The sequence below is a fragment of the Melitaea cinxia genome, chromosome 1, assembly GCF_905220565.1.
Source record: "Melitaea cinxia chromosome 1, ilMelCinx1.1, whole genome shotgun sequence".
NCBI classification, from domain to species: Eukaryota; Metazoa; Arthropoda; class Insecta; order Lepidoptera; family Nymphalidae; genus Melitaea; species Melitaea cinxia.
The window spans coordinates 2,819,898-2,843,579 of NC_059394.1; the positions used below are offsets into that span (position 1 = coordinate 2,819,898).

Consider the following 23,682-nt stretch of genomic DNA (forward strand, 5'->3'; position numbering starts at 1 on the left):
GAGCTCTCCAAGTCTCCAAGCTCCATGCTTGTGGCAATGTTTGACGTAACACTGTATTGTTGACGCTTGACATTTGACAGCATCAAATAAATAATAAAGTCCTATCAAACCAACGTCAAATGTACCTACTGATTGTGTGTTTGTTTTAACGATTATTACTTTATTCTTACAAATCAAAATAGATTTTCAAGTAGCGCATTTTCAATTTACTAAATACGAATACTGAATTGCCTAAAAAACATTTGTTTAACAACACAACTGTTTTTCATTGTTAAGTTTAAACATTTATATCTTACAGTGCATTAGCATAATGGCTTTCGTCTATCAAGGTGATGCAGATTTGGAGTCAAAGGCGAAAAAAGGTACGAATATTAAGAAAATTAGTCCATTAATAAAATGTAAAATTAACAAGTACTATTTCTGTTGTAGCTGCTGAGCGTATATCAGAAAACATGCACATAGTAGCGAACGAGCCGTCTCTAGCATTATATAGACTACAGGAACATGTAAGAAAAGCTTTACCTCCTATGGTAGAAAGAAGAGTTGAAGTCACTAAATTACAGCATGAACTACAAGGCCGGTGTTATGATGTGGAATATGCATTGAGGTAAGTGATAATTATAATTTTTTTTGTTATTTGTAGTTTTTACATATAATCCTAAAAACCTAATAAACTAAATTATTACGTGTATTATATTTAATTTCATTTTAATCTCTCATCATCTTGCTACACCCATATTGTAATTAATGAAGTTATTCTAAAAACATTTTTATGTCCTGAAGTATAATATTCTAAAACCTCCCATCTTTCATTTTTATATTTTCTTCAAACTCTTATTCTATTGAAATAAAACAATAGACATTGAAATCCGTTTATCAATTAAGAAGCTTTTTGAGAATGTAAGAAAAGACACATTCACAAATGAAAATCCTGTAATAATGTTTGTGGATTTTTAAGATGTTTTTCGCTTAAAATAAAATAGGATCTAAACTAATCTTCTTTAAAATTACAGTGCAGTGAAGTCAATGGACGGCGCAGCAACGAGCTTCAAAAACATCCAGGAAATGTTAAAACAGTCAATATTTTTAAAACAACAATTAAAATATGAGGAGGCTAGGAGAAATAAAAAAGATACAAATTCTGTTTACAAGCGTCTCTCTGCTCACATTGTGTTAGACCTTCCAGACCTGTCTGAATTCTCTATGATACGTGAAACGACAAATCGGTTAGAAAATATCATGACACAAGCTAGAGGCTCAAATAATGAGCTGCACAGGTCACATACTACATTGCATTGAAATGGAACAAATATTTAATGCTAAAAATTGATAAATAACATAGTCAAATCAGTATTTGATCTCACTAGAAAGTCTGTATCTGGTCGTAAGGATAACCAAAGCTTAGTTTTACATTTTCACGTATAAAAATAGGTTTCTAGAAGCTTTGAGTCATTTCATATTTAAAAAAAAAAAACATAAGTATTATCTTCGTTTTTCAGTAGTGTAATTTTGTTTAATGCTACTGACATGATATCTTAAATAATAAGTGCAAGGGAACTTAATTTCATAAATATACTAAATTCAATTAGATAGTAATAAAAGTTGTTACCATGAAATAAACATAATTTTTTTTAGGAAAAATTTAGTCTTTCCGTGTGGTATTTACTAGTATATAAATTGTTTAATTTGATGCTTAGGTAATCTATTGACTAGCTATACCTAGCTATATGATAAAGCAAAATTATAACAGTAAATAACAAATTATAAGACTCACTCTTTATATTTAAAGACAGTAAATTATGTCTAGGTATTATATCAGATGTGGCACGAAAAGTTCTGTATGTATATGTATGTATTTATGTGTATTTAAAATGATTAGGTGTAAATATTTTTTAGCTTCATATTTGGTGTTGGTAATATTCGTTGATATCACAAATTATAAAATGTACAGCCATAAATCTCACTAAAATTTTATTAGTAAGAAAAACACCAGCTTAAGCTAAATTATTATTTATTGCTTGTAATGCAAATCATCACCATTGTGCTATTCTGCTTATTTTAAACAAATGCTTAAAATAAAATAAACATTTCTTTTTACTAACAATATGCTTTTCTTTTACTAACAAAGCCTAAACTCTGCTTGCATATAACAACTAAATAATGCGTTTAAAGAGGTTGGTATATTTTAACTCAAATATTGTCTATGGTTTTCTTTTTATCTATTAAAAATGACTGACCACGGCAATTCCTTTAACTTAGTAATATTAAATCTCTTTTCAAATGGTAATAACTTAGCTAATGTTTCTTTTGATGGTTTAACTTTAGCCTTGTGAGGGAAGAGGTATTTGTAGCAACAAAACTTCTGTTCTTCGGAAATTTTACGTCCACTTTCTCGGGTCAAAATTGTATTGTAAATATAGTCTATTGGTATGGCCGATACTATGTATGAGTAGACGTGTTTGTTTTCAGCTTGGAGCCTCTCCATTATTTCGAAAACACTTGCCCATGTTAAGTCTGCGTCTAAAACTTGGACATTTACTAGTACCTGTCAATAAACTTTTATCAGATGAAGAAAAAATGTTTGTATGAAAAAAAAATAAAAAATTTGACTATTTGATCGTAAGAATTTAGGTTTAGCATAGTTCTATTTTTTATTTATCTGCAATTATCTTTGCAAAAGGTCTACATAATATCCTTATGGGATAAATCGATCAGCTAATTTATTGTCATTAGGCACTCACATCAGATAAATCATTAATGACAAAACTCTTGAAATATTTCGAGAATATTCCTTCTACATTCACTTCATCTTTAAGATGCAGTACAACTGTGAAGCCTTTTTCGCTGTAGCGTTCCACCAACACATCCACTTGGTCAATGTCATAAATATGACCATCAACAAGGATGGCTAGGCGATTAGTTACTGGCAAGTGACTTTCGACACTAATAAGAAAACAAAAACTAAGATGGGTCAAAGCTTGATTATTTTTAGCTGGTATAAGGATGGTGACGACTGAACTTAACCCATTTGGTAAATAGTATTCAGAAGTTGAGAATAGTTTACACTGGATTACAGAGTACGTTCAAATACTAAAACAAATATTCTTTTATCAGTTCTGGCCTCATTAAACTCATTACACTAACACATTTAACTCTTTATTAGACAAACCCGATTCGTTATTCATGGTAGGGAAATTATTCGCCAAACCGCAACGGAACAGCGCGAAGGATTAAGCTCAAGTCCTTCTCGTATATGGAAAAAGCTTTTCAGACAGATTCCGTTTTCATCATTACATCATTACAGCCCATACAGTCCACTGCTGGACATAGGCCTCCACAAGTTTACGCCAAAAATAACGTGAACTCATGTGTTTTGCTCATAGTCACCACGCTGGGCAGGCGGGTTGGTGACCGCAGTACTTACTGGCTTTGTCGCACCGAATACGCTGCTGCCCATCTTCGACCTGTGTATTTCAAAGCCAGCAGTTGGATGGTTATCCCGCCATCGGTTGGCTTCTTAAGTTCCAAGGTGGTTGTGGAACCTTGTTATCCCTTAGTCGCCTCCTACGACACCCACGGGAAGAGAGGGGGTGGCTAAATTCTTTTGTGCCGTAGCCACACAGCACATTCCGTTTTCATATACCGGTAATTAAATAACCACAGAACCTAGTAATTATTATTTTGAAAAAGATTTAATACTTAGAAATTAATTTGGTCACATTGCACAATACCTGCTAGAACTTATTACGATCGCATGTCCGCATTTTCTGAGGTTATATAATATGTAATACATGGCCCTTCGCACCGAGTACTTTTGATAGGCAGTACACTCTTCAAGGATAATAACCGGCGGCGCTGCTACAGTGGCTGCAGCGAAGTGCAACCGAGCGCGATCGTTAGGAGAGAGGTATTGAATCAGCGTATTAACTTGCTGATGCAATTCTAATAAATGTATGAAGCAAAATATATTAAAAGTAAAAAACTTAAACTTAAAAAATTAAACTTTTATTTCAATTTTTTAATTCTATTTAAAAATAATAAAATAAACTTTTCCCATAAAACTTTTACTATCAACGTATACGTTATTACGTAATTTATATGATATAAAAGTTTGTCGCGAGACTTAAGTAGGTATATTCGTATTTTTACTTATTTTGAAATAAACTCAAGTGATCAAGTTACTTGACTTGTTAATTAAGGAGCAGGCAAGTCATTAGATATGTAATTACCCATCCACCCAAAAAACTAGCAAGTAATCAAAAATGGATAAATGTTTATAGCGTAAAGGGGTGAAGAGGAGGAACGTATAGCATAATTATAAGTCATTGTACATCTTCCAACAAGTACAATTTTGATTTATTAACGATGTTTTGTGAGTGAGGCACTACATCAGTCAAACTTTCCACACACGAGCTGTACCTACTTAATGTCGTACTCAGCTGTAAAAAGAACCTGAATAGGTCTGTTTATTTCGGAATAGGTACATCCGCCTTACTGAAGCAGAGTTTCGGACTCAAACTTCTTTAATGAATATTCGAACCTAATACCAGTTCTAAAACAACATGATGATTTCAGTACATTTCAAATACGAGTAAATAGTCTTCACATTCTTAGGCCAATTCCCTAAAATATAATAATTAGGACTGATATAAAAAATAGGATATTCACCAAGAGCGTCGATGTAAGTCATAACTTCCTTATTAACGTGTGCCTGCGGTACACCGCGCAACGCTGCGATCATTTCCAGCGCACGGTATACCGTCATCCACAAAGGAAGTGGATCATGCTCACAACTAAAGGTCACTTGACGAGCATACTGGAAGAAATAAAAAAAATATGTTTATAGATATTTAACTATAAGATATGTAATTCACAATACGTAGTATGCAGATATTTGAGTAAGTATATATAATTCGAATAAAAAATTTACCGAATGGTTAAAAAAAATAAACAGGTCGAAAATTATATAGCGTAAACTGTAAAGTGATTGAATTAATTAATAATGTGAGCTAAAATATTATTTGTCTTAAATATACCATATGAGGATTTCTGTTTGATGTCCATTTCGATAAACTCCATAAATCTCCTTCGCTTGGAAGTACATATCCTGTATTGTAAAAAAAAAAATAACCCTGAGACCGTTGAATACGTATTAGGAAATTCATTTATTATTAATTTTGTATCTTAGCGCTTAGAAAACTGTCTTTTACTATATTATTAATCAAAATAGCTAAAACAGAAGAACAATGTGTTTTTTTTCGTGTTTATGTTATATTTACTAACAAACCAAACCAAACTGATTACGTTTTTATATTTTTTATGTAAGTAGAGTCCTCATAAATAGAGCACTCAAAATGTTCAATAATGCTCACCAGCTAATATTTCACATAACTTCAGCCTGCCATGCTCCACAAGACCGGAAATAGCTAGTGCCTCCCCTTTACCTAAGCCGAAAAAAATGTTGCCAATCTTGCTCTTTCCATATCTCCTCTGAGAGACATTGCAAGCAAGAAGATATTCACCGAAGGTATTTACTTTTTCGCCTGGAATTTTTACTCGTATTGTTGATAATTATTTTAACACCACGTAAGAGACAAACGAAGAAAATAAATTAAAGTATAATCATCATCAATACATATAATAAAAATGTAACGGATCGCTTTCGAGTTCGATCGATTATTGGGACCTTTGGAACATTTGGGGAATTTTTGTCTGTGCGTTTGTGCACGCCAATCTCAGAAACAGCTAATCCGATTTAGATTTGGTTTTCACAAGTATATTGTGGTAAGCTTCACTTAATATTTAATGTTTGTTTCGTGTCGATCGGTTCATAAATAAAAAAGTTCCAAATCCAAAATAAACCAGAAGATGTATTTATTTTATTTTTATTTTATGTTTATTTGGGAAACATACAATTTTATATTACATTATTATATTATGACTAATTATATAAACTGAAATAATAAAGTTTCCACTATAAGCATCCAAAAAATCAAGTATCAAAGTATCCAAAAAATGCTGCCCAAAGTCACTATTCCACGCGGACGAAGTCACGGGGACAGCTAGTCTAGTAAAACTTTTAGGTTCTGAACTAATTAAAATACAAAATAATAATTAAAAAAAAAAAAAACGAGTAAAAATTAAACTAACGGCGCTTCTTCTTAAGGTCATTTTGTTTATTTAATACATCTTCCTTCTCACGCACTGCTCCTTGATTTTCTGCTTCATATTGCATTTTGTTGGGATATACCCACTTGGTAACCAATAGTGACCATAATCGTTGTATATATTTATACTCCCATAACAACAAAAGCGTCATGAAAACCACAGCTGTAGATAATATAGCAATTATTTCCATTAAAACTCCCGTGTTCTTGGTTAAGTAAAATCTTTTAGAGAAGCATTGTTGTAGGACACCACATTTAGCTGAAATATTAAAATTGTTTCGTAAATAATATTATTTTAAAAGTTCAAAGTTTCAATGGAATGTCAACTCATGTTATTACATATTTTTTAAAATCTGGAGTATTCATATAAAACCGATCTTAGACAAATAAAAAGAGCGTACTCACATGAATTTTTGTACGAAACAAAAAACATTTTGAGGCTGATACAATACAAAATACTTACGACAACATTTGTGCAAGGTTTTAGACGAGCAAAGATTTTTCCTCTTGAACACAATGCACTCACTGTTATAAAGGAATATCTTCTTTATTTTCACAAACGCATATGCCATGTTAAATTGCGGAGACAGGGACATGAAATTCATGGCGTAGTCGAGCGCGTTGCCGTACAGTATTTTTGCTATAACTGTTGTTTCACCTAGCGAATAATTTACATTTTTAGAATAATGCTTTTGAATTCAACCATCGTACAAAAAGGTTATTTTTGTGCTCAGTTCGAAATTCGATATTTGTTCTGTAGTAAATTTTCTTATTATTTGTTAAGTTATTTTTACTAATTAATAACTTGTCACTGCAAATGCTTAAAACGATCACTATTGCTGATATGCATTATTAAATTTTTGAAGAACGCTAAAATATTTTATTAAATTTGGGAGGTTAGATGGCTTCGTTTGGAGAACTGTAATCTCGCAGATTCTTACGCGCGCTTGCCGAAAACTAAAGGATAGTGCAAATTAAAACAAAATGTAAGGAGCCGACAGCTTCAAATTGAAATTATTATAAATATTTATTCGTAAATTCTTACCAAATACGACGTTAAGTATAACGAAAGTCATAGTATTGAGCGCAGTTCGCGGTCCTAAACTAAACAAATATGCTTGTGGAATGCAACCGATACCATACACAGTCAACATAATTGGTACCACAACTGAAAATATAGATAGAAATGCTTTAATTGGTTGATATGAGAAAAACCTTGTTACAAATTGAAAAAAAAATCTGAATTCCAACTTCTGAGTCAAAGACATAATTAAATATAAAACCAATATTTGTACTCATAATAGAGCGCAAAAGGTGTAAATACGAACATTTTGTAAAAACAATATACCATATTATAGCATATACACTATATTATTCTCAGTTTATTTAATTGTTCTAATTTTTTTTTTTTAATTTATTGACTAATGGAGTTCGTCTTTGATTTAGCGAACATAAAATAAAAGTAAAAATTCTAATTCAATATGTCAGCTTTTATGATTTTTATAAACAGTAATAACTTTAATTGTATCTAATTATTTATATTATTAAATATTAAATTCTGAGTAAGATTGAACTATACCCAAGTCAGTGTAATAAAAGGTCATGGGTGCCACTAAGACCATAATAGCAATCATGCTGGCTGTCATCAAGAATACGAGGAAACAGTAAAGGATGAAATCACACAGGAACAACGTACACCAGTAGCGAGCCGGCGAGAAGTTCATTGCATGCTTCTGTTAAGAAATAATTAGTTTCGCTTTATGGGATGTTTCAATACCTTTTAAAATAAATATAGAAATCCATATAATAACTGTTCATGTCATCCGCCGACTTTAATAATACTTTTATTTATCCTTATTAATTACAGTTTTTTTTACAAAAGATAAATAGATATATGTATCCATCTCAATCGCACCTCACTTGAGATTAACCTTAATCAATAAAAATATTTGTTAAAATCAGGTCAAAATTAGAAAAGAAATTTTGAACTTTAATTTTAAGAATGATGCAGTTGGACTTGAAATCTCTTTCTTGTAAAAGTAGGTTAATGATTTATTTATATGAGTTAACTATATACCTGCATGTGTCTAATAAATCCACTTTCCATTGAGGGTATAATTGTTATGTGTGATATTGTTAGTATAAGTAGAAACTGTATAAAAATCGGAGGAGATGAAGCATATTTTAACCACTGTAATCAGAATGGCATTAATCAATATTACCGAAAATAAAAATAACATTTCTTGTAATATAAACTTCCTACTTTGAGCAAAATAAAACAATAAATTATTTAATTTAATTTAGGATAAATATAAATACAGGACAAAGAATTAATATACGGTTTACGAGTCTGCAAGACATTTTTTTTTTTTTTATGTCACTAGGTCGGCAAACAAGCGTACGGCTCACCTGATGGTAAGCGATTACCGTAGCTTATAGACACCTGCAACACCAGAAGCATCGCAAGCGCGTTGCCGACCCAATCCCCAATCCCCCCAGGAGCTCTGGTCACCTTACTCACCAACAGGAACACAATACTGCTTGAAAACAGTATTATTTTGCTGTGATCTTCTGTAAGGTCGAGGTACTACCCCAGTCGGGCTGCTCCATATTTTGAGCAGGAAATTCCTGCTGTGCCCTACCTTAGTTTAATTTTAATCAGATTGGTGTTGGAAACTCTCCTCTACTCTACATTCATTGAGCCTGCAACAAAATTGTTGTACCCATAGGTGTATTAGTTTGTATAATAGCACCCAAGTCGCATACTAAATACATTCTTTAAAATATTTACCTACCATAGCTAAATATGATTAGAAATTAAAAAGTACTTTTAACCATACGACTGAAATAAAATTTCTTTAGCTCCATCTAAATTATATGTTCATCTCAACTTCCGTTCGCCCCGGTAGATCACACTTTTCGTAACGGTCTCGTTACGCATTCACCAGTTTACACCTCAAGTGTCCTCAAGCATGCGTAAAAAAGTCTTACTTCACATGGAATATTATAGCTTACCGTAGTTAGATCCAATGCAAGGGGATCATCAGTGACTTCTATAGTCGCGTCTAAGGCCGATGTATAATGTCGTATGAGTGCCATAAACGTTCGAGCCAAGGCTCTAGCGGCTGCACCGTGATCGTAGTGTAGGGGACTGTAGAGAACTTGTACCTGGTGACACCGTTAGAAATAAAAACAAATAGATAGAATATTCGCAGTACCAAAATAGCGTATTTAAAAAACAACATCAATTTATGTCATAATCATGCCAAATTTCAACTACCTAACAATAAGAAAGTCTAACTACCTCAAGGATACTAAGATGATGATGAAGAAGATGTTGACGTATATGGATGAACGCCACGAAACTACAGGGTCCCTTTTTGACTACAAATCTCTAATGAAAATTTGCAAAATAACGCTTACACTTAATTTATCATTGCGTGACGCTACGTCCAATCCATAAGCATACATGTACACATACTGTTGAGGTGAATCGATTGCTCGTGTAACGAGATACTCCGTCAAACTCTGAGGAAGTTGACAAATAGTATAGGTAAGAGCTAACTTAGACAGGGCACAGCAGGAAATTTTCTGCTCAAAATATGGAGCAGCCCACACTTGGGTAGTTTTTTTTTGGTATCGCAGGGGAACCCATTTACGGGTGATATCCAGGACGCCCGGGTAGGCAGTCCTAGACCGTAAGTTGGCTTCAGCACTTGGGGGTGCCAATACCGACTAAACCCCTGCAGGAGCCTTCAGCTGCTTTAATTGGAGGGTCCCGGATCTGCAGGAAACAGGATCCCTCCAGCGACCGGCTGGCCTCGACGAAAATGCCAGACTTCTCCTCCATGGGGACTGTCCGGCTCACCTCTGAACAATCCCGGCGACGCCATGTCTAGCAGGACCGGGTTCCCATCTCGGCCCGACACGAAGACAAGGGTGTTACTTTAGGCGCATTAAGTAGCGCCTCCTACGCACCCACACTTTAGTAGTACCTCGACCTTACAAAATACCACAGCTAAATGATACTGTTTTCGAGCAGTGTTGTGTACCAGTTGGTGAGTAAGGTGACCAGTTAGATGCCTCTTTGTGATGTATAGTTGCACTTACTTACTTATTTTACTTTAACTTTTGTAAGCAGTTTATTCAATGTATTTAAAGTATGATGATTTTCATTTTTATAAATAAATTAAGTGTAAAATATAAATAAATTCTTTTACTTATATCTCTTACGAGTAACGAGGAAAGATCGGATTAGAAATGAGTATATAAGGGGAAGTTTGAAAGTAGCACCTGTGACAGAGAAAATAAGGAGCAATAGGTTAGCGTGGTATGGGCATGTAATGAGGAGGGATGAGCGCTATGTCGGTAAAAGAACGTTAGGGATGAATGTCGAAGGACGAAGAGCGATCGGCAGACCGAAAAAGCGATGGATGGATTGTGTGAGTGAGGATATGAGAAAGAAAGGAGTAAGCACTGAAGTGACGAATAATAGAGAGGAATGGAAGAGAAAAACATGTTGTGCCGACCCTACATAAGTGGGATAAGGGCAGGAAGATGATGATACTTATATCTCTTACCTCTGGGTATAGGAGAGCAGTGTAACGCATATTCTCAACTTCCTTTTCCGTCGCGTTTGTTTCAGAAAATACGTAACTGAAATATTTCAGTGACATTTTTATAAATAATGAAATTATATCCGTTTATAATAATAATCATTTATTGAAGACACCAGTCCATATTTTTTGTTAGTTACATCTTCTTTTCTTAAACTATATTGTAGGTAACGTAATTTTTTTATATCACTAGAACTTCCTACAAGCGCATCTATCTAATGGCATTTAACTCCGACCACCCCCAGGAGAACTAGCCACCTTATTCACCGCAGGAGTACAACACTACTCGAGACCAGTATTATTTATCTATGATTTTCTTTAACAGGCACAACAGGAAAATAATTACTTACGCAGTGGCAACAGACTTCGCATCGCTAGAGTTATCTGACCGTAGTATTAAATTAGTCCTTTGTTCTAGTGCTTCCACTGTTAATATCTGTAGTCATTAAAAATAAATAATGTATATCAATACACTATTTGCATTTTTAAATCTGACCAAGAAAAGTATACGCATATGCATAGCATACTTTATTTTAAACACGGTATTTGCTGAATTTTGTCGATATATATATGCATATATGTCGCCGCGTTGGCGCAACGGTCACAGTCATGGATTGTGCCTGTTGCGCTGGCGGTTGCGGGTTTGATCCCCGCACATGACAAACATTTGTATTGGCCATAAAGGTGTTTGCCGTGGTCTGGGTGTTTGTGCAGTCCTTGTGAGTTTCCCCTCCGTGCCTCGGAGAGCACGTTAAGCTGTCGGTCCCGGTTGTTATCATTTACGCCTGATAGCGATCGTTACTCATAGTAGGGAATATATCCGCAAACCCTCATTGGAACAGCGTGGGGGATTAAGCTCTGATCCTTCTCCTACATGGGGAAAGAGGCCTATGCCCAGTAGTGGGATACTACAAGCTGAAGCGTATATATGCAAATGCATATTGTATTCGAATTTATATTGTGGTTAGTTAAAAAAAACAACTGAGTTTCTAAGAAAATTATTTTATATATATAAAAAAGGTATAACCTCGCCATGTATTATCGTTTTCGTAGCCCTATCTCTGTCTATTTCTTGCAAAACGGATGAGAGAGAAAGTCCAATAAACACACCTGTAACGAGCGCTGAAAGGACCTATAAAATACGTATTTATATTATATAGCATATTATACTACGCTATATGTATACATTATACAATATTTTATATTAAAGCTCTTGTTCACTTATATATTTGAATCATATATGACCATGTAATAGAAGGGGTGTCAGATATCTAATTAGTATTTTTCCAAAAAAAAAATATGTAGTCACTGTAGTGTCACTGTTCAAATATTTTATGTTCCGATTTTGTATAAAAAACTATGGAAATACATATATTTCAGAGACTGAAATGTATCTATATAAGAATTTATCAGGCATAGAAGGCAAATTAGTTTATGGCCTGTTATAATATTATCGTACATTTCAAAAATCAAACGTTTTAATTATCAAGGTGGCCTCAGAAGCGTCGTTTTAATAACAAACGAAATAGGTAACACTTTCACAATAATACTAGCTATAACTCTTACCGTGATGGTAAAACAGAATCTGTTATGACGGTAGAATGCAATGAATTTCCATCCAATATGGCTGACGAGACCCATATTACCGAATAGACTGTTTTCTCTCTTCCATGGTATAGGTTCTGACAAGAATTATTGAAGTACATATTAACATAACAATCAAGTAGGGGTTTATGCAGGAGGTAGTTCGAAAGCATTTTTGTAGTACTCAATTAATCATAATCACCAGAAAGGTTGTTTAAAGCGTTTCTTACAATCTCATGTTCTTCAACAGTGCCATGAACAGTGGCTCTGGACTCATAAATGGCTCTATAAAGAAAAATGAAGTTAAAAACAAAAATCGGTCTTAATTCAGATTTAATTTTGTATCTACCAAAGAAGAAAAAAAAGGAATGACTGTTTCTCACCTATTACAGACTTCCTCTGAATCAGGAACACTGATGTTCATAGATATGATACCGTACTTGCTACTATTATCTGAAAGGTCTTTTATTAACGCAGCGACACTCGCTGTTGGTCTCGCTGGAAGTCTAAGTATGAGGAGTGATCCTAGATGGGCTCTGATGGTAGCACCAGCTTCAGAAGTCCTACGGAGAAGCTCGTTTACATTCTTCTCGTTGGACCTACCTCCGCTTCGAAAAGTCAAACGGACTCGATACTCCCGACCTTCAGATGTCATAAAAGAGTCTCCATTAATTATACTACTTTCTTTAACCTTATGCTGGTAATAATAAATAGTAAAACAATTCTATTCAAACTAAATAATAAAAGCCTCAATTAACGACCTAAACTAGGATTTACATCTATGTTGGGGTCCGTTAACACATACTTCAATAACTACATCGAATAAATCTGTATGGCCTTTACAAATCTTTGCTTTATGTAATCGGAGATCGAACAACCTTCAACGCAATAGCTAAGACTATGGCCACTTGCCGACGGTTAACAGTTCATCTTATTATGATAATATTATATAACATACCTACTGTTTTGTAATTAGAAACTACGGTAATACTTTTGTCAATGAGCTTTAATACTATATTACAGAAGAAAACAACTTATTATTTACCGTATTTGAAAAACATGTACCCAAGTGTACCACCGAAGACTAGCACTCTGTTATCAAAGATAAAAACGCGATCCGCGTACTCGAGTGAAATACTAGTGTAGCACAACTTCACAATAGTCAAATGTTTTTTATGACGCTGAAATTGTTTATAAAAAATATATTTTATATCAATGCGTACTTAAAATCATTCTAAATAGATATGCTTCGCCTCACCATAATTTTATCACGTATAACTGAAGTGTAATTTGAATCTGATGTGAAAGGAGGTATTATAACAATCTGAAAATTAAATAATCTGTTATATTAAATAAATAAAAAATATATATATTTCACATTCAACGTATGAATTTAACGAAAGTGGAAGGATTAGGTAAACGTGATAAATATAAGATGTATGTAATACATATGTAGGTACAGATGGTATAGGTATTTGAAATCAATCAGTTTTCATATTGCATTAGCAACTGTTTTAAATTAATTCAAATTAAGTAGTTAGTAAGTTAACATTAATTTTTAAGACGATTGATATGTGATTTAAACTGCTACGTTAAAATTGTACTAACTCTCGGTTCCAATAACACAGCTATCGCCCAACAAAGCTGCGCTTTGTAAAAAGGATCCAAGTTCCGGACAAATTCATGTCGGACGTTCTCTAAGTTGCAATCCGGTAATAAATACTTGCTACGAATGTGTGCGTATTCCATTACAAATTCTGTAGATTCATTCCATAGACAAATCTGGGGGCAACAATCTAGCTATATTGTGTTGTAATAAAGGTTTTTAGTGTTGAGTAAGCCCAAATAAAAAATAAAAATAAAATCAGTAAAAAAACTCTATCATCAAATACTTAGCATTTGAAATACAAACGCGGTCATATAAATTTTAGACTATTAAATTATTCATTATAATATAGTATTCGTAGTCTCAAATGCTTAAAAGTGTTTGTTTCATGGTTCATTTCATATCGGCTATAGAACACTTACATAGGTATAAAGATCACTTAATAAGTTAACTATTACAATTTAAGGTTGTTGAAACTAACCGAACAGTACAATGTTAGATGCTCTTGAACGGTGAGATCTGCAATAAGACATCCGCTGCGGTGGCAGTAGCCCATCATTTTGGGCGCCGATATCAAACTCCGACCTGGTGTCAAGATTTCGCCTAGCACGTTGACAGAACCTTTATCAGGGTACGTTAGTCCTAAAAAACGATAGTAAGCATGAAAAGGAAAGATTACAATTCTACTTGATCTGTGTTACGTTTATTAAATTTTACTCGACAGTTAAATCCAAAGGAAATGATACATCAAAATAAAATTCTAATCCCATAAATATATCTTTACAGATCTAAAAAAAATCATAATGTTGAAAACATCAAGCTCAGATACCAAATAATATAAATAAAATAAAAATAGAAAAGCAAAAAATCTATAAGAAACCGGTTGTAGATGTAAAAAAAGAAGATTTAGATACAGTCACGAAAAAAAAAAAATATGGCGATACAAAATTTGTTTTGTCAGCTAGTAAGAGATAAAGACCATTCAAACTTTTTGTTAATAAATATAAAGCTGATTTTACCTGTCAAAAGGTCTTCAATAGTCGTGACCATTTTGGTTTGGATAGGTTCAGAATAGAGCATAGTAAATTCATTCCTGTATACATCTAACGTTATTTCACTTAGCACTTGACTGCCCATGACACTCTAAAAATTGAATTTGTCTTCTGAATGTCACATTATGTAGTAAGAATACACAAAATTTAGCAAATAATACAACTTAGATCAACGAAAAAATAGTCAAGCATATACGCGTTATCAAAGATTACTCAAAAAGTAGTTATCAGATCTCAATAAAATTTATATGACCACATGATAAACATCAGCTTTCGATTAAATTAAAAGTTATTAAAATCGGTACACCCAGTAAAAAGTTATTGCTGATTTTCAAGAGTTTCCCTCGATTTCTTTGGGATCCCATCATCAAATCCTGGTTTCCTTATCATGGTACTAAATTAGAGATATCTTCTTTCCAACAAAAATAGAATTATCAAAATCGGTACACTCAGTAAAAAGTTATTGCGGATTTTCAAGAGTTTCCCTCGATTTCTCTGGGATCCCATCATCAGATCCTGGTTTCCTTATCATGGTACTAAACTAGGGATATCTCCTTTCCAAAAACAAAAGGATTATCAAAATCGGTACATCCAGTAGAAAGTTATGCGGTATAATACAACGTAGGTCGACGAAAAAAGCGTCAAGTAAAAACGCATTATTAGATATAACTCAAAATAGTTGTTAGATCTCAAATAAATTTAAATGGGACCAATTGACACACACCACCTTTCGATTAAAAAAAATTGTCGAAATCGGTCCACACGGTCAAAAGTTCTGATGTAACATACATTAAAAAAAATACAGTCGAATTTAGAACCTCCTCCTTTTTTGGAAGTCGGTTAAAAAGCGTTACACTTTACACTGATACATGTTATAAATAAAACATTAATGTACATAAGTATAATATATTAATATGCTAAGACACTAAATATTTGATTATTTATTAAATTACCTTAGATACACTTCTCATACTTATTGCTTTTGCAACGAGTTCATCAACTTCTTGCAACTTATCCCTTTCTCGACCAGTCGGATTCTCGATTCGATGTAATTTATTTTTATCCTTTAAATTGTATTTTTTAAAAAGTTCTACTAATTTAATATTTAAATTAAATAGGTATAATATATATGATCAAAAAAAAAAAAAATTGTAAGGTTCGGATTTTCACTTTTAAAGTTTTCGAAAAAAATAATGTACCTCTGCTTTCTTGAAAATGATCGATTTCCACGACACTTGACCCCCAATTGCTCTTTGTTTTATAGTTCTTTGAAATAGCATCAATATTCCAAAGTAAATTGCTATCATTATTAACCATAAAATTATTGTAAATATCAAAGAGTTTCCTTCCCAACGTCCTTCCTCTAAAAACATATATAGTTACAAATACCATAACAATTCCTATTTTATTTTTTGAAAATGACCATAATAGAAAAATAATGACTGAGTGATGAAAAATAATGAATAAGTTAGACAAAATAGTAATTGTAAATAATGATTGCTGCCAAAACGTTATAGTTAGTAGTCACTAATGCTTTACTGAATTAACAAAATAAGAGAACGTGGAACCGACTTCTAAAGAGAAAAAAGAACATCTCCATTAAAGCAAATAATAATAGTATTTCAATATATTTTTAACTAGCTATATCTTGCGATTTCACATGCATCAATTCGAGGAAAAATAGCTATCCTCGGTAAATGGGTTATCCAACACAAAAATAACTTTTCTATTCGAACCAGTAGTTCCTGAGATTAGCGCGTTTAAGCAAACAAATAAACTTTTCAGCTCTATAATATTAGTATAAATTAATATAAAAAAATATTTTCTGCAATATCATCGTGTCAGCAAAAGCTCCTATAAAAATAAAATTAAAATAAAAAATATCATAATAAAATGTATAGAATATGACATACTTACGCCCAGTTTGCAAGAGAGCGAATTCGTTGAGTCCATGCATGAGGCCTAAGGGTGGTATGATGAGTTGAAGAAAGAAGTTTAACACATCATGGTTCATGTCAATCTGATGATGTACTATTAGTTCAGCGAGGAAAGTTTGTAGCAAAGTAAATAATGTAGACCAGACACATGCAATCCAAGCTATAAAATTTAGAAAAAAGTTTAGAATAATTATAAGTTTTGTTAAGTATTAATTGGAATTGTACAGTAGATATTTATGGATTTTTTAACTGACTTAGAAAAAGGGGTGGTTCTCAATTCGACTGTATTAATTATTTATGACAACTAGTGGTCGCCCAGTGGTCGAAATTCGAATAATAAATTAATTTAAATTATAAGTTTGAACATTATTAAGGATCTGTTTTCAAAGACTATACTTCTATAATAATAAACAAAAAAATATAGGAATATATGAGTGTGTGTGTGTGTGTGTCAAATTCATGGCAGTGTGTGTAATGTTTTTTTTTTTAATTCATTTAATGTATTTTGAAGTATAATTATTAAAAAAATATTAACATTCTGCTGCACTCCTCCTATATATAAGCTATAAGTGTGCGAAATTTCATAATCATCATCATCAAAAGGGGTACAAAGTTTTTGCTTCACGTATTAATTATATAGATAACTTTTTACTGGGGATTTAGACAATTCTTTTTTTTTATTTATTTGAAAACAAGTGCTTGTCGTATAGTGCCGTTTTTAGTTTGAGCGAAATCTTACGAGTAGTTTTTGACTTATTTCTAATGTTAATATTGGAATCGATATTTTTTAATGGAGAACAAACAAAATTATTTACTTACGTTCATTATGAAACATGGCCATTATCAAGGCTAACATGATCATAACGGAAACATAGGCAAGAACTAAAGTCATGGTGAAAAGAAGATGAATCCAACGAAATATCAAAATCAGAGTGATGCTGGCTAGTAGACAGATAGGTAATGCAGTCAAGTAGGCGAATACAAGCCAGCCGGTATACATTGAAGAGTAGTCGACACCTCGAATGCGAAGAGAACGCTGAAAATGAACGATTTATAATATATTTATAATGTTAATACTTAGAAAACCAATATTTCTAGAACTTTCAAAACTTCTCTAGAACAACAAGTCGATTGACTCCCAAAATCAATAAAAGACGATACTTAATAGTTTGAATTTAAATACAAACATATAATAATATATATAAGTTTATGCTCAAATGTGGAATTGTTTGAAGAATGATTGATAATTGACAAATTTGTAAGTCATACCTACATGCTTTACATCAAACAATAACTTACACTATAAAATATAACCAATGTGCTTGTAATCTCGGTTGTTGGTTTTCCAATAAATATAAATAATATCGGTTTCTGGTAAGAAATTTCTTACTTCTACTTATATTTTGTTTGACAAACAATACCACACATTTTCAAACTCCTTGTAGACATATCATAAAAAAAATCCATTTAACAAATGCGTAAAACAAAACCACAAGCTATCAAATATTTGTATGAGCGCATAAAATTTAACAAACAGCAAACCAGTTTGACCTTTAACGAGGTTTTATAGATTAATTTTATAAATGGGACTGACGAATAGCCGAAGCCGTGAAAGTTACTTACTTTAAACCTGCTTACAGTTTCCGAGACTACCAGTGACTCTGTCTCTAAAACTGGTGGTAGTAACGCCAGAGTGAAACACAGTAGTATCCCGGATATTGCTCTACGCACGCGCTCCTGTTGCATCAGAGGTGACACGGGAATCGACGCTAAGCTCAGCTGGATAAGACGATTACAAATTTAATATTCCTATTAATTTGTTATTTATTTGTTATGCCAGAGTGATACACAGTAGTATCCCGGATATTGCTCTACGCACGCGCTCCTGTTGCATCAGAGGCGACACGGGAATCGACGCTAAGCTCAGCTGGATAAGACGATTACAAATTTAATATTCCAATTAATTTGTTAGTATTTTGGATAGTTGTGCTTCGTTCGGTTTCACTAGTTGTGGATAATGTTTATTCTGCGAATAAGCTACGAACAGACTTTAACAACAGAAGGTATCACAGGCCATTACGACTTATTACACTTTTACTATTAAACTACATGTATTAGATACATATTTGCGAATAGAAATACCACATAAATGTAGTGGAATTCGAAGATTAAATATAATAACATATCAAAAACTTTTATTTGTTAGATATAGTCATCCGTCAAATAGCGTTATCTGCAACCGTTGAAATTTATTTACGTAGTATAAAACAAAGTCGCTTCCCGCTGTTTGTATGCTTAGATCTTGAAAACTACAAAACGGATTTTGATAAGGGTTTTCTTTATATAGTGATTCCAGAGGAAGGCTTATATGTACAATACATGCATAATAAGGTAGAGGAACTCTGCTAGTTTTAGAGGTTTCTAATATTTTGTCGTAAATAAACACATTTTTTGCGCTTACATTGCAAATATTTATTTCACATTTTATATTTAGTATCGTGCGAAGGCGGGGCGGGTCGCTAGTTTATTTATATTTTAACTAATGATATCGTTCGTATATCTTTATCTTAAGTTATCTTATGTTACTTACACTCATACTCAGCGATAACAAGTCAGTCAGTTACAAATTTTATTATCGTATTAGTTATTACTAGCTGTGCCCCGCATTTTAACAATCAGCGATATTAAAAAAAAAGTTATTATATTATATATATAGCCTTTAATTTTTCAATTCGAACTGGTAGTTCCTTAGATAAGGATTTTCAAAGAAAAAAAAACTCGTCAGCTATATATATATATTCTATTAGTATAGTCATATATACTATCTCATACTATTAGTATAGATATTTTTGTGAGTTATAGCCACACACTGACTAAAATATTATTATTTAATATAATAAATAATGTATTCATTAAGTACGTTGGAGTTTTTCGCACAGGTCTTGCAAGCCGAAATAGCTCAGTTGGGAGAGCGTTAGACTGAATATCTAAAGGTCCCCGGTTCAATCCCGGGTTTCGGCATGACGATATATTTTGAGGAAACTCAATTTTTAAGTTGTTCATATTAATAAAATTTTCTTCACATTTTTTTATAAAATATTTTATTAAATAATCAATAAATTTTAGACTAACTCTTATTGAATTTACGATTTACTGACCTATATTATGTATAAAAAAAAGTAAGCTAAAGTAACCAAAAAATAAATTATTATTAAAATAAGCTAACGTAACCAAAAAACATGGTATTATTTAAATTATTTGTTTGTCAGATAAGGACTAATATAAAAAAGAGCATTAAAAAAACTGACTAGAACCAGACCATACTTAAAATTGCTATAAATATTTAGTAGGATCACAATACAATAATATTGTTCCCCTTATATCTAACTTAAAATCCTTATTACCTCATACTGTGGTGGCATGGAACTCGTATGTGCTATTATAGCCTGGCTGACAGCTAGTTGTACCGCCAATACGCCGCTCCTCAAATGCGGATTATGTGAAGAATACTCCGACTTTGTCACGTAAAGAGCGCGTTCCGTGCTTCGTATACTAAATTTCCAAATATTATTTTCCTATATAAAAATAATAGATACTGTTAAGGCAATTTTATATTTATTTATATTATAGTAAAATTTATTTATCACATGGCTTTTATATATTATACATAATTTATTTATTTACTTATGAATGTTTTATTGAACAATAAATTAATAAATAGTACTGAAGATGGGCTTAGTGTTTAAAGCATTATCTATGAGCCAAATTTAAGATCAAGAAGCAACAAGAGTAGATGTTTATACTTTAGTGCATGTGCAAAATCTAAATTTGAGCAAAATACATATTTAAAAAGGCGAAGGAATATATAAAGTTATATGCATTAAATATATAACAATAAAAATACATAAACATTTTAGTAATATTACGAGTAAGTTGTAAGTAGTAAGTTGAATTAAAATAATCAGGCGTAGCTGATCAAATGTTGTATTATGTTTTTGTGTTTTAAAGTTTGTATATAGGCTGTAAAACGACATGATATGATTTAGGAAAAATGTTTAGTATTAAGAAATACGCTTTGAGGATAAATTGATTATTATTTACTGATTAAACAAATATTTCAAATAAAAGAAATTATTGTAGTCCTAAGCGATTTTTATATGCAGATATTATGTGTTAACTAGTATTTTAAGATTCAGAGCCATGAGGTAATAAAGTTTGCCACCCCCGAATTTTCCGGTTGACCTTGATTTTTTAGGCCACCTATTCTGTAAATTCATATTTTTTTCCATCTCTAGTACGTATGCTCGGCTTTCGCTGCCCCTCATGCTCGGCTTGCAGACTGCCACCCCAGGCCATGGCCCTTTTGGCCCCAGTCAATCTAACTAGCAGTCAATCTAACTTTTATTTTAATTGAAACATAATCCTCCCAAGTTATATCATGGGTAATTAAAATGTACTGAACTGTTGGCTTCCAAATGATCCATATAACCGGATTATCAATCGGGGTTTCCCTGGAACGGTTGTACAATATATTATTCAAATCGTCCTCGGTCGAAGCGCTTATTATATCTGCAAATAATCAACTCAAACATTACCACGAATCAGACTACTGAGTCGTATGATATAATTTACAAAACTGCACACTTAACATTAGCGTGTGAAGGTTTTCCTGTTTTTTTTTTTCGGAATGAATCGCGTGTGTTATATTTAATTTTTTAAATTTAAATAATAATCATTTCATGAAATATAATATTCATAAGAACTTGTATTAGGATTTCCAGTAATAAAAAGTACTTAAATAAAAAATAAACACAATAATCGTAAATATACAATTTAAAGACATTTTTCCAAAATAATATTAAATTCAAACTAGACATTTTTTACCGATTTCCAAACTCTCTGCAACTTGATCCATGATAGCATCATATGGGGCAATATTGGGAGCGTAGCCTAAGATATTCATTTTATTCAGAGAAGCTAAAATATCAGCTGATGTAAGAGGAGCTTCAGGTACCGCCTGTAGTGGTGTAAGAAACACCGGCTTTGCTATGAACACCGCGAAAAGAAACAAAATTGCTGCGAAAAGTGTTTCCACTAGTAATATACGCCATCTTCTTCTGAAATGTACACGTGCAACATTATTAAAAATTAGTTAACGTTCGCGACTTCGTCTGTGCTTAAATATGGTATTTAATGGTTTTAAATATTGTCAATATACATATTATAGATGATCGCCAGTATCCGGTAGAACATGAAAAATGAAAAAGACACGGAGGATATTACTCGGTGTATAGGAAAAAAATGCACAACTAGATAACAAGCAAAAATATCTATGGTTCTTAAGAGCAATAAAACACACATCACTAATGTATGTGATTAACAAACATTATTTTTATCTTAAGAAAAACTTAGAAGATAATTGAAATCTAGCCTTTGGTTTTTGTGATTCGCGCAGAACGACAGTCATAAATTTATTTATATAAAATTAATATATCCTTCTCCTGTTTACTTATATTTTACGTATTTTATCATATTATTATATGATTATCATATATTATATTAAATTAAGTGTTGTTACTTACTGCCTCTGAAGATAAGATTTCCAAATAAGTATACTAATATGCCGTTGAAATTTATTACGAATGGGTTTTTTTGAGACTTCTGCAGTCATAATAATTTCTGGGTTTTTATCTATTCAAAGTATTTTTTACCACAACCTTCTGAATTTGACGTTTTCTTTCTTTTTTTAGTTTTGTGACATAAGTTCAATACTATTAATAGGAATAATGGAATTGAATACACATGACCTATAAACCTTTTTTGTGTGTCTTGGTTATCAGTTACTTTGATTTTGTTGAACAATTAATATATACATATATCCGCCAACCCGTATTGGAGCAGCGTGGTGGATTAAGCGCTGCTCGTTCTCCTACATAGGGAAGAGGTCTCCATCCAGCAGTGGGATATTACAGGTGAAGCGGTAGTGGATCAATTAAAAAAATTATAATTTTAAAAATTAAAATTCTATGTTAACAACTGCGATTAGTCAACTGGCTTATGATCGAAACCATTTTTATTTATTTAGTTGACTTGAACCACGTGATGGGTGATTCAAGGCATTCACAGCGGAAAATATCCTACTCGAAATCTGGTGAGTGGGGAAATAAATCGAGCTTACAAAAGATGAATAATGCTGCTAAATGATATTCATGATATCATGATTTCAAGCAATGTTGTGTTCTGGTTGGGGCACTCAAAAAAGATTTACATAAAACAACTATTTACACATAGAGATAGTAATTTACAAAGGCGTGGCTATCGCTTAGTAGCGACCTCTTCCATAATATATGCTTCCATATACGGGCTATGGTCGGCAACGTGTTTGCAGCCTCTGGTGTTGCCGGCGTCTACAGGCTACGGTTGTTACGTACGCTTGTTTGCCGACCTAGTTGTATATATATATATATATATATATATATATATAAAGGAATATTGTTACAGACCCTTTAGTTCTTATGTTCTTATTTGGGACAAACATTTATTTAACATTAAACATTTGTTATTCGTCTGGGTTTCTCTTTATATGACTTAGAATCACAAGATATGTAATGTGACAATAGTTATCAAATTTTACAAAGATTGTAATACCGGATCGTAGCACCGGTAAAGATCATGCATCATTAAAATAAAAATGTCTACCAAACCGCAGTGCTAAGTAGT

The 23,682-nt window shown here is 32.5% G+C and overlaps 2 protein-coding genes and 1 non-coding gene across 3 annotated transcripts; 2 read left to right on the forward strand and 1 right to left on the reverse strand.

Annotated features, from left to right (window-relative positions):
- Positions 1 to 275: 275 nt before the first annotated feature.
- LOC123655155 (BLOC-1-related complex subunit 8 homolog) lies at positions 276 to 2,104 on the forward strand. Its single transcript, XM_045590991.1, has 3 exons — positions 276 to 362; positions 430 to 607; positions 1,014 to 2,104. Exons 1-3 carry the CDS (start codon positions 311 to 313, stop codon positions 1,297 to 1,299), a joined length of 516 nt encoding a protein of 171 aa, XP_045446947.1. The 5' UTR covers positions 276 to 310; the 3' UTR covers positions 1,300 to 2,104.
- On the reverse strand, positions 1,995 to 22,633 carry LOC123653557 (ATP-binding cassette sub-family A member 17-like). Its single transcript, XM_045589583.1, has 33 exons — positions 22,545 to 22,633; positions 21,847 to 22,079; positions 21,425 to 21,531; positions 20,367 to 20,537; positions 18,586 to 18,741; positions 17,782 to 17,998; positions 16,943 to 17,122; positions 16,225 to 16,388; positions 15,979 to 16,089; positions 14,993 to 15,116; positions 14,455 to 14,615; positions 13,976 to 14,149; positions 13,626 to 13,691; positions 13,413 to 13,548; positions 12,751 to 13,009; positions 12,570 to 12,652; positions 12,350 to 12,465; positions 11,811 to 11,915; positions 11,134 to 11,219; positions 10,748 to 10,823; positions 9,591 to 9,695; positions 9,183 to 9,335; positions 8,245 to 8,358; positions 7,747 to 7,900; positions 7,213 to 7,335; positions 6,631 to 6,825; positions 6,151 to 6,426; positions 5,373 to 5,543; positions 5,037 to 5,107; positions 4,669 to 4,816; positions 3,732 to 3,942; positions 2,742 to 2,943; positions 1,995 to 2,545 (listed from the first exon to the last, which is right to left on the reverse strand). The coding sequence occupies exons 1-33, from the start codon at positions 22,631 to 22,633 to the stop codon at positions 2,216 to 2,218; spliced, it is 5,067 nt and encodes a 1,688-aa protein (XP_045445539.1). The 3' UTR covers positions 1,995 to 2,215.
- On the forward strand, positions 19,911 to 19,983 carry Trnaf-gaa. The gene has a single exon. It is a non-coding gene; the product is annotated as a tRNA-Phe (tRNA).
- Positions 22,634 to 23,682: the final 1,049 nt, after the last annotated feature.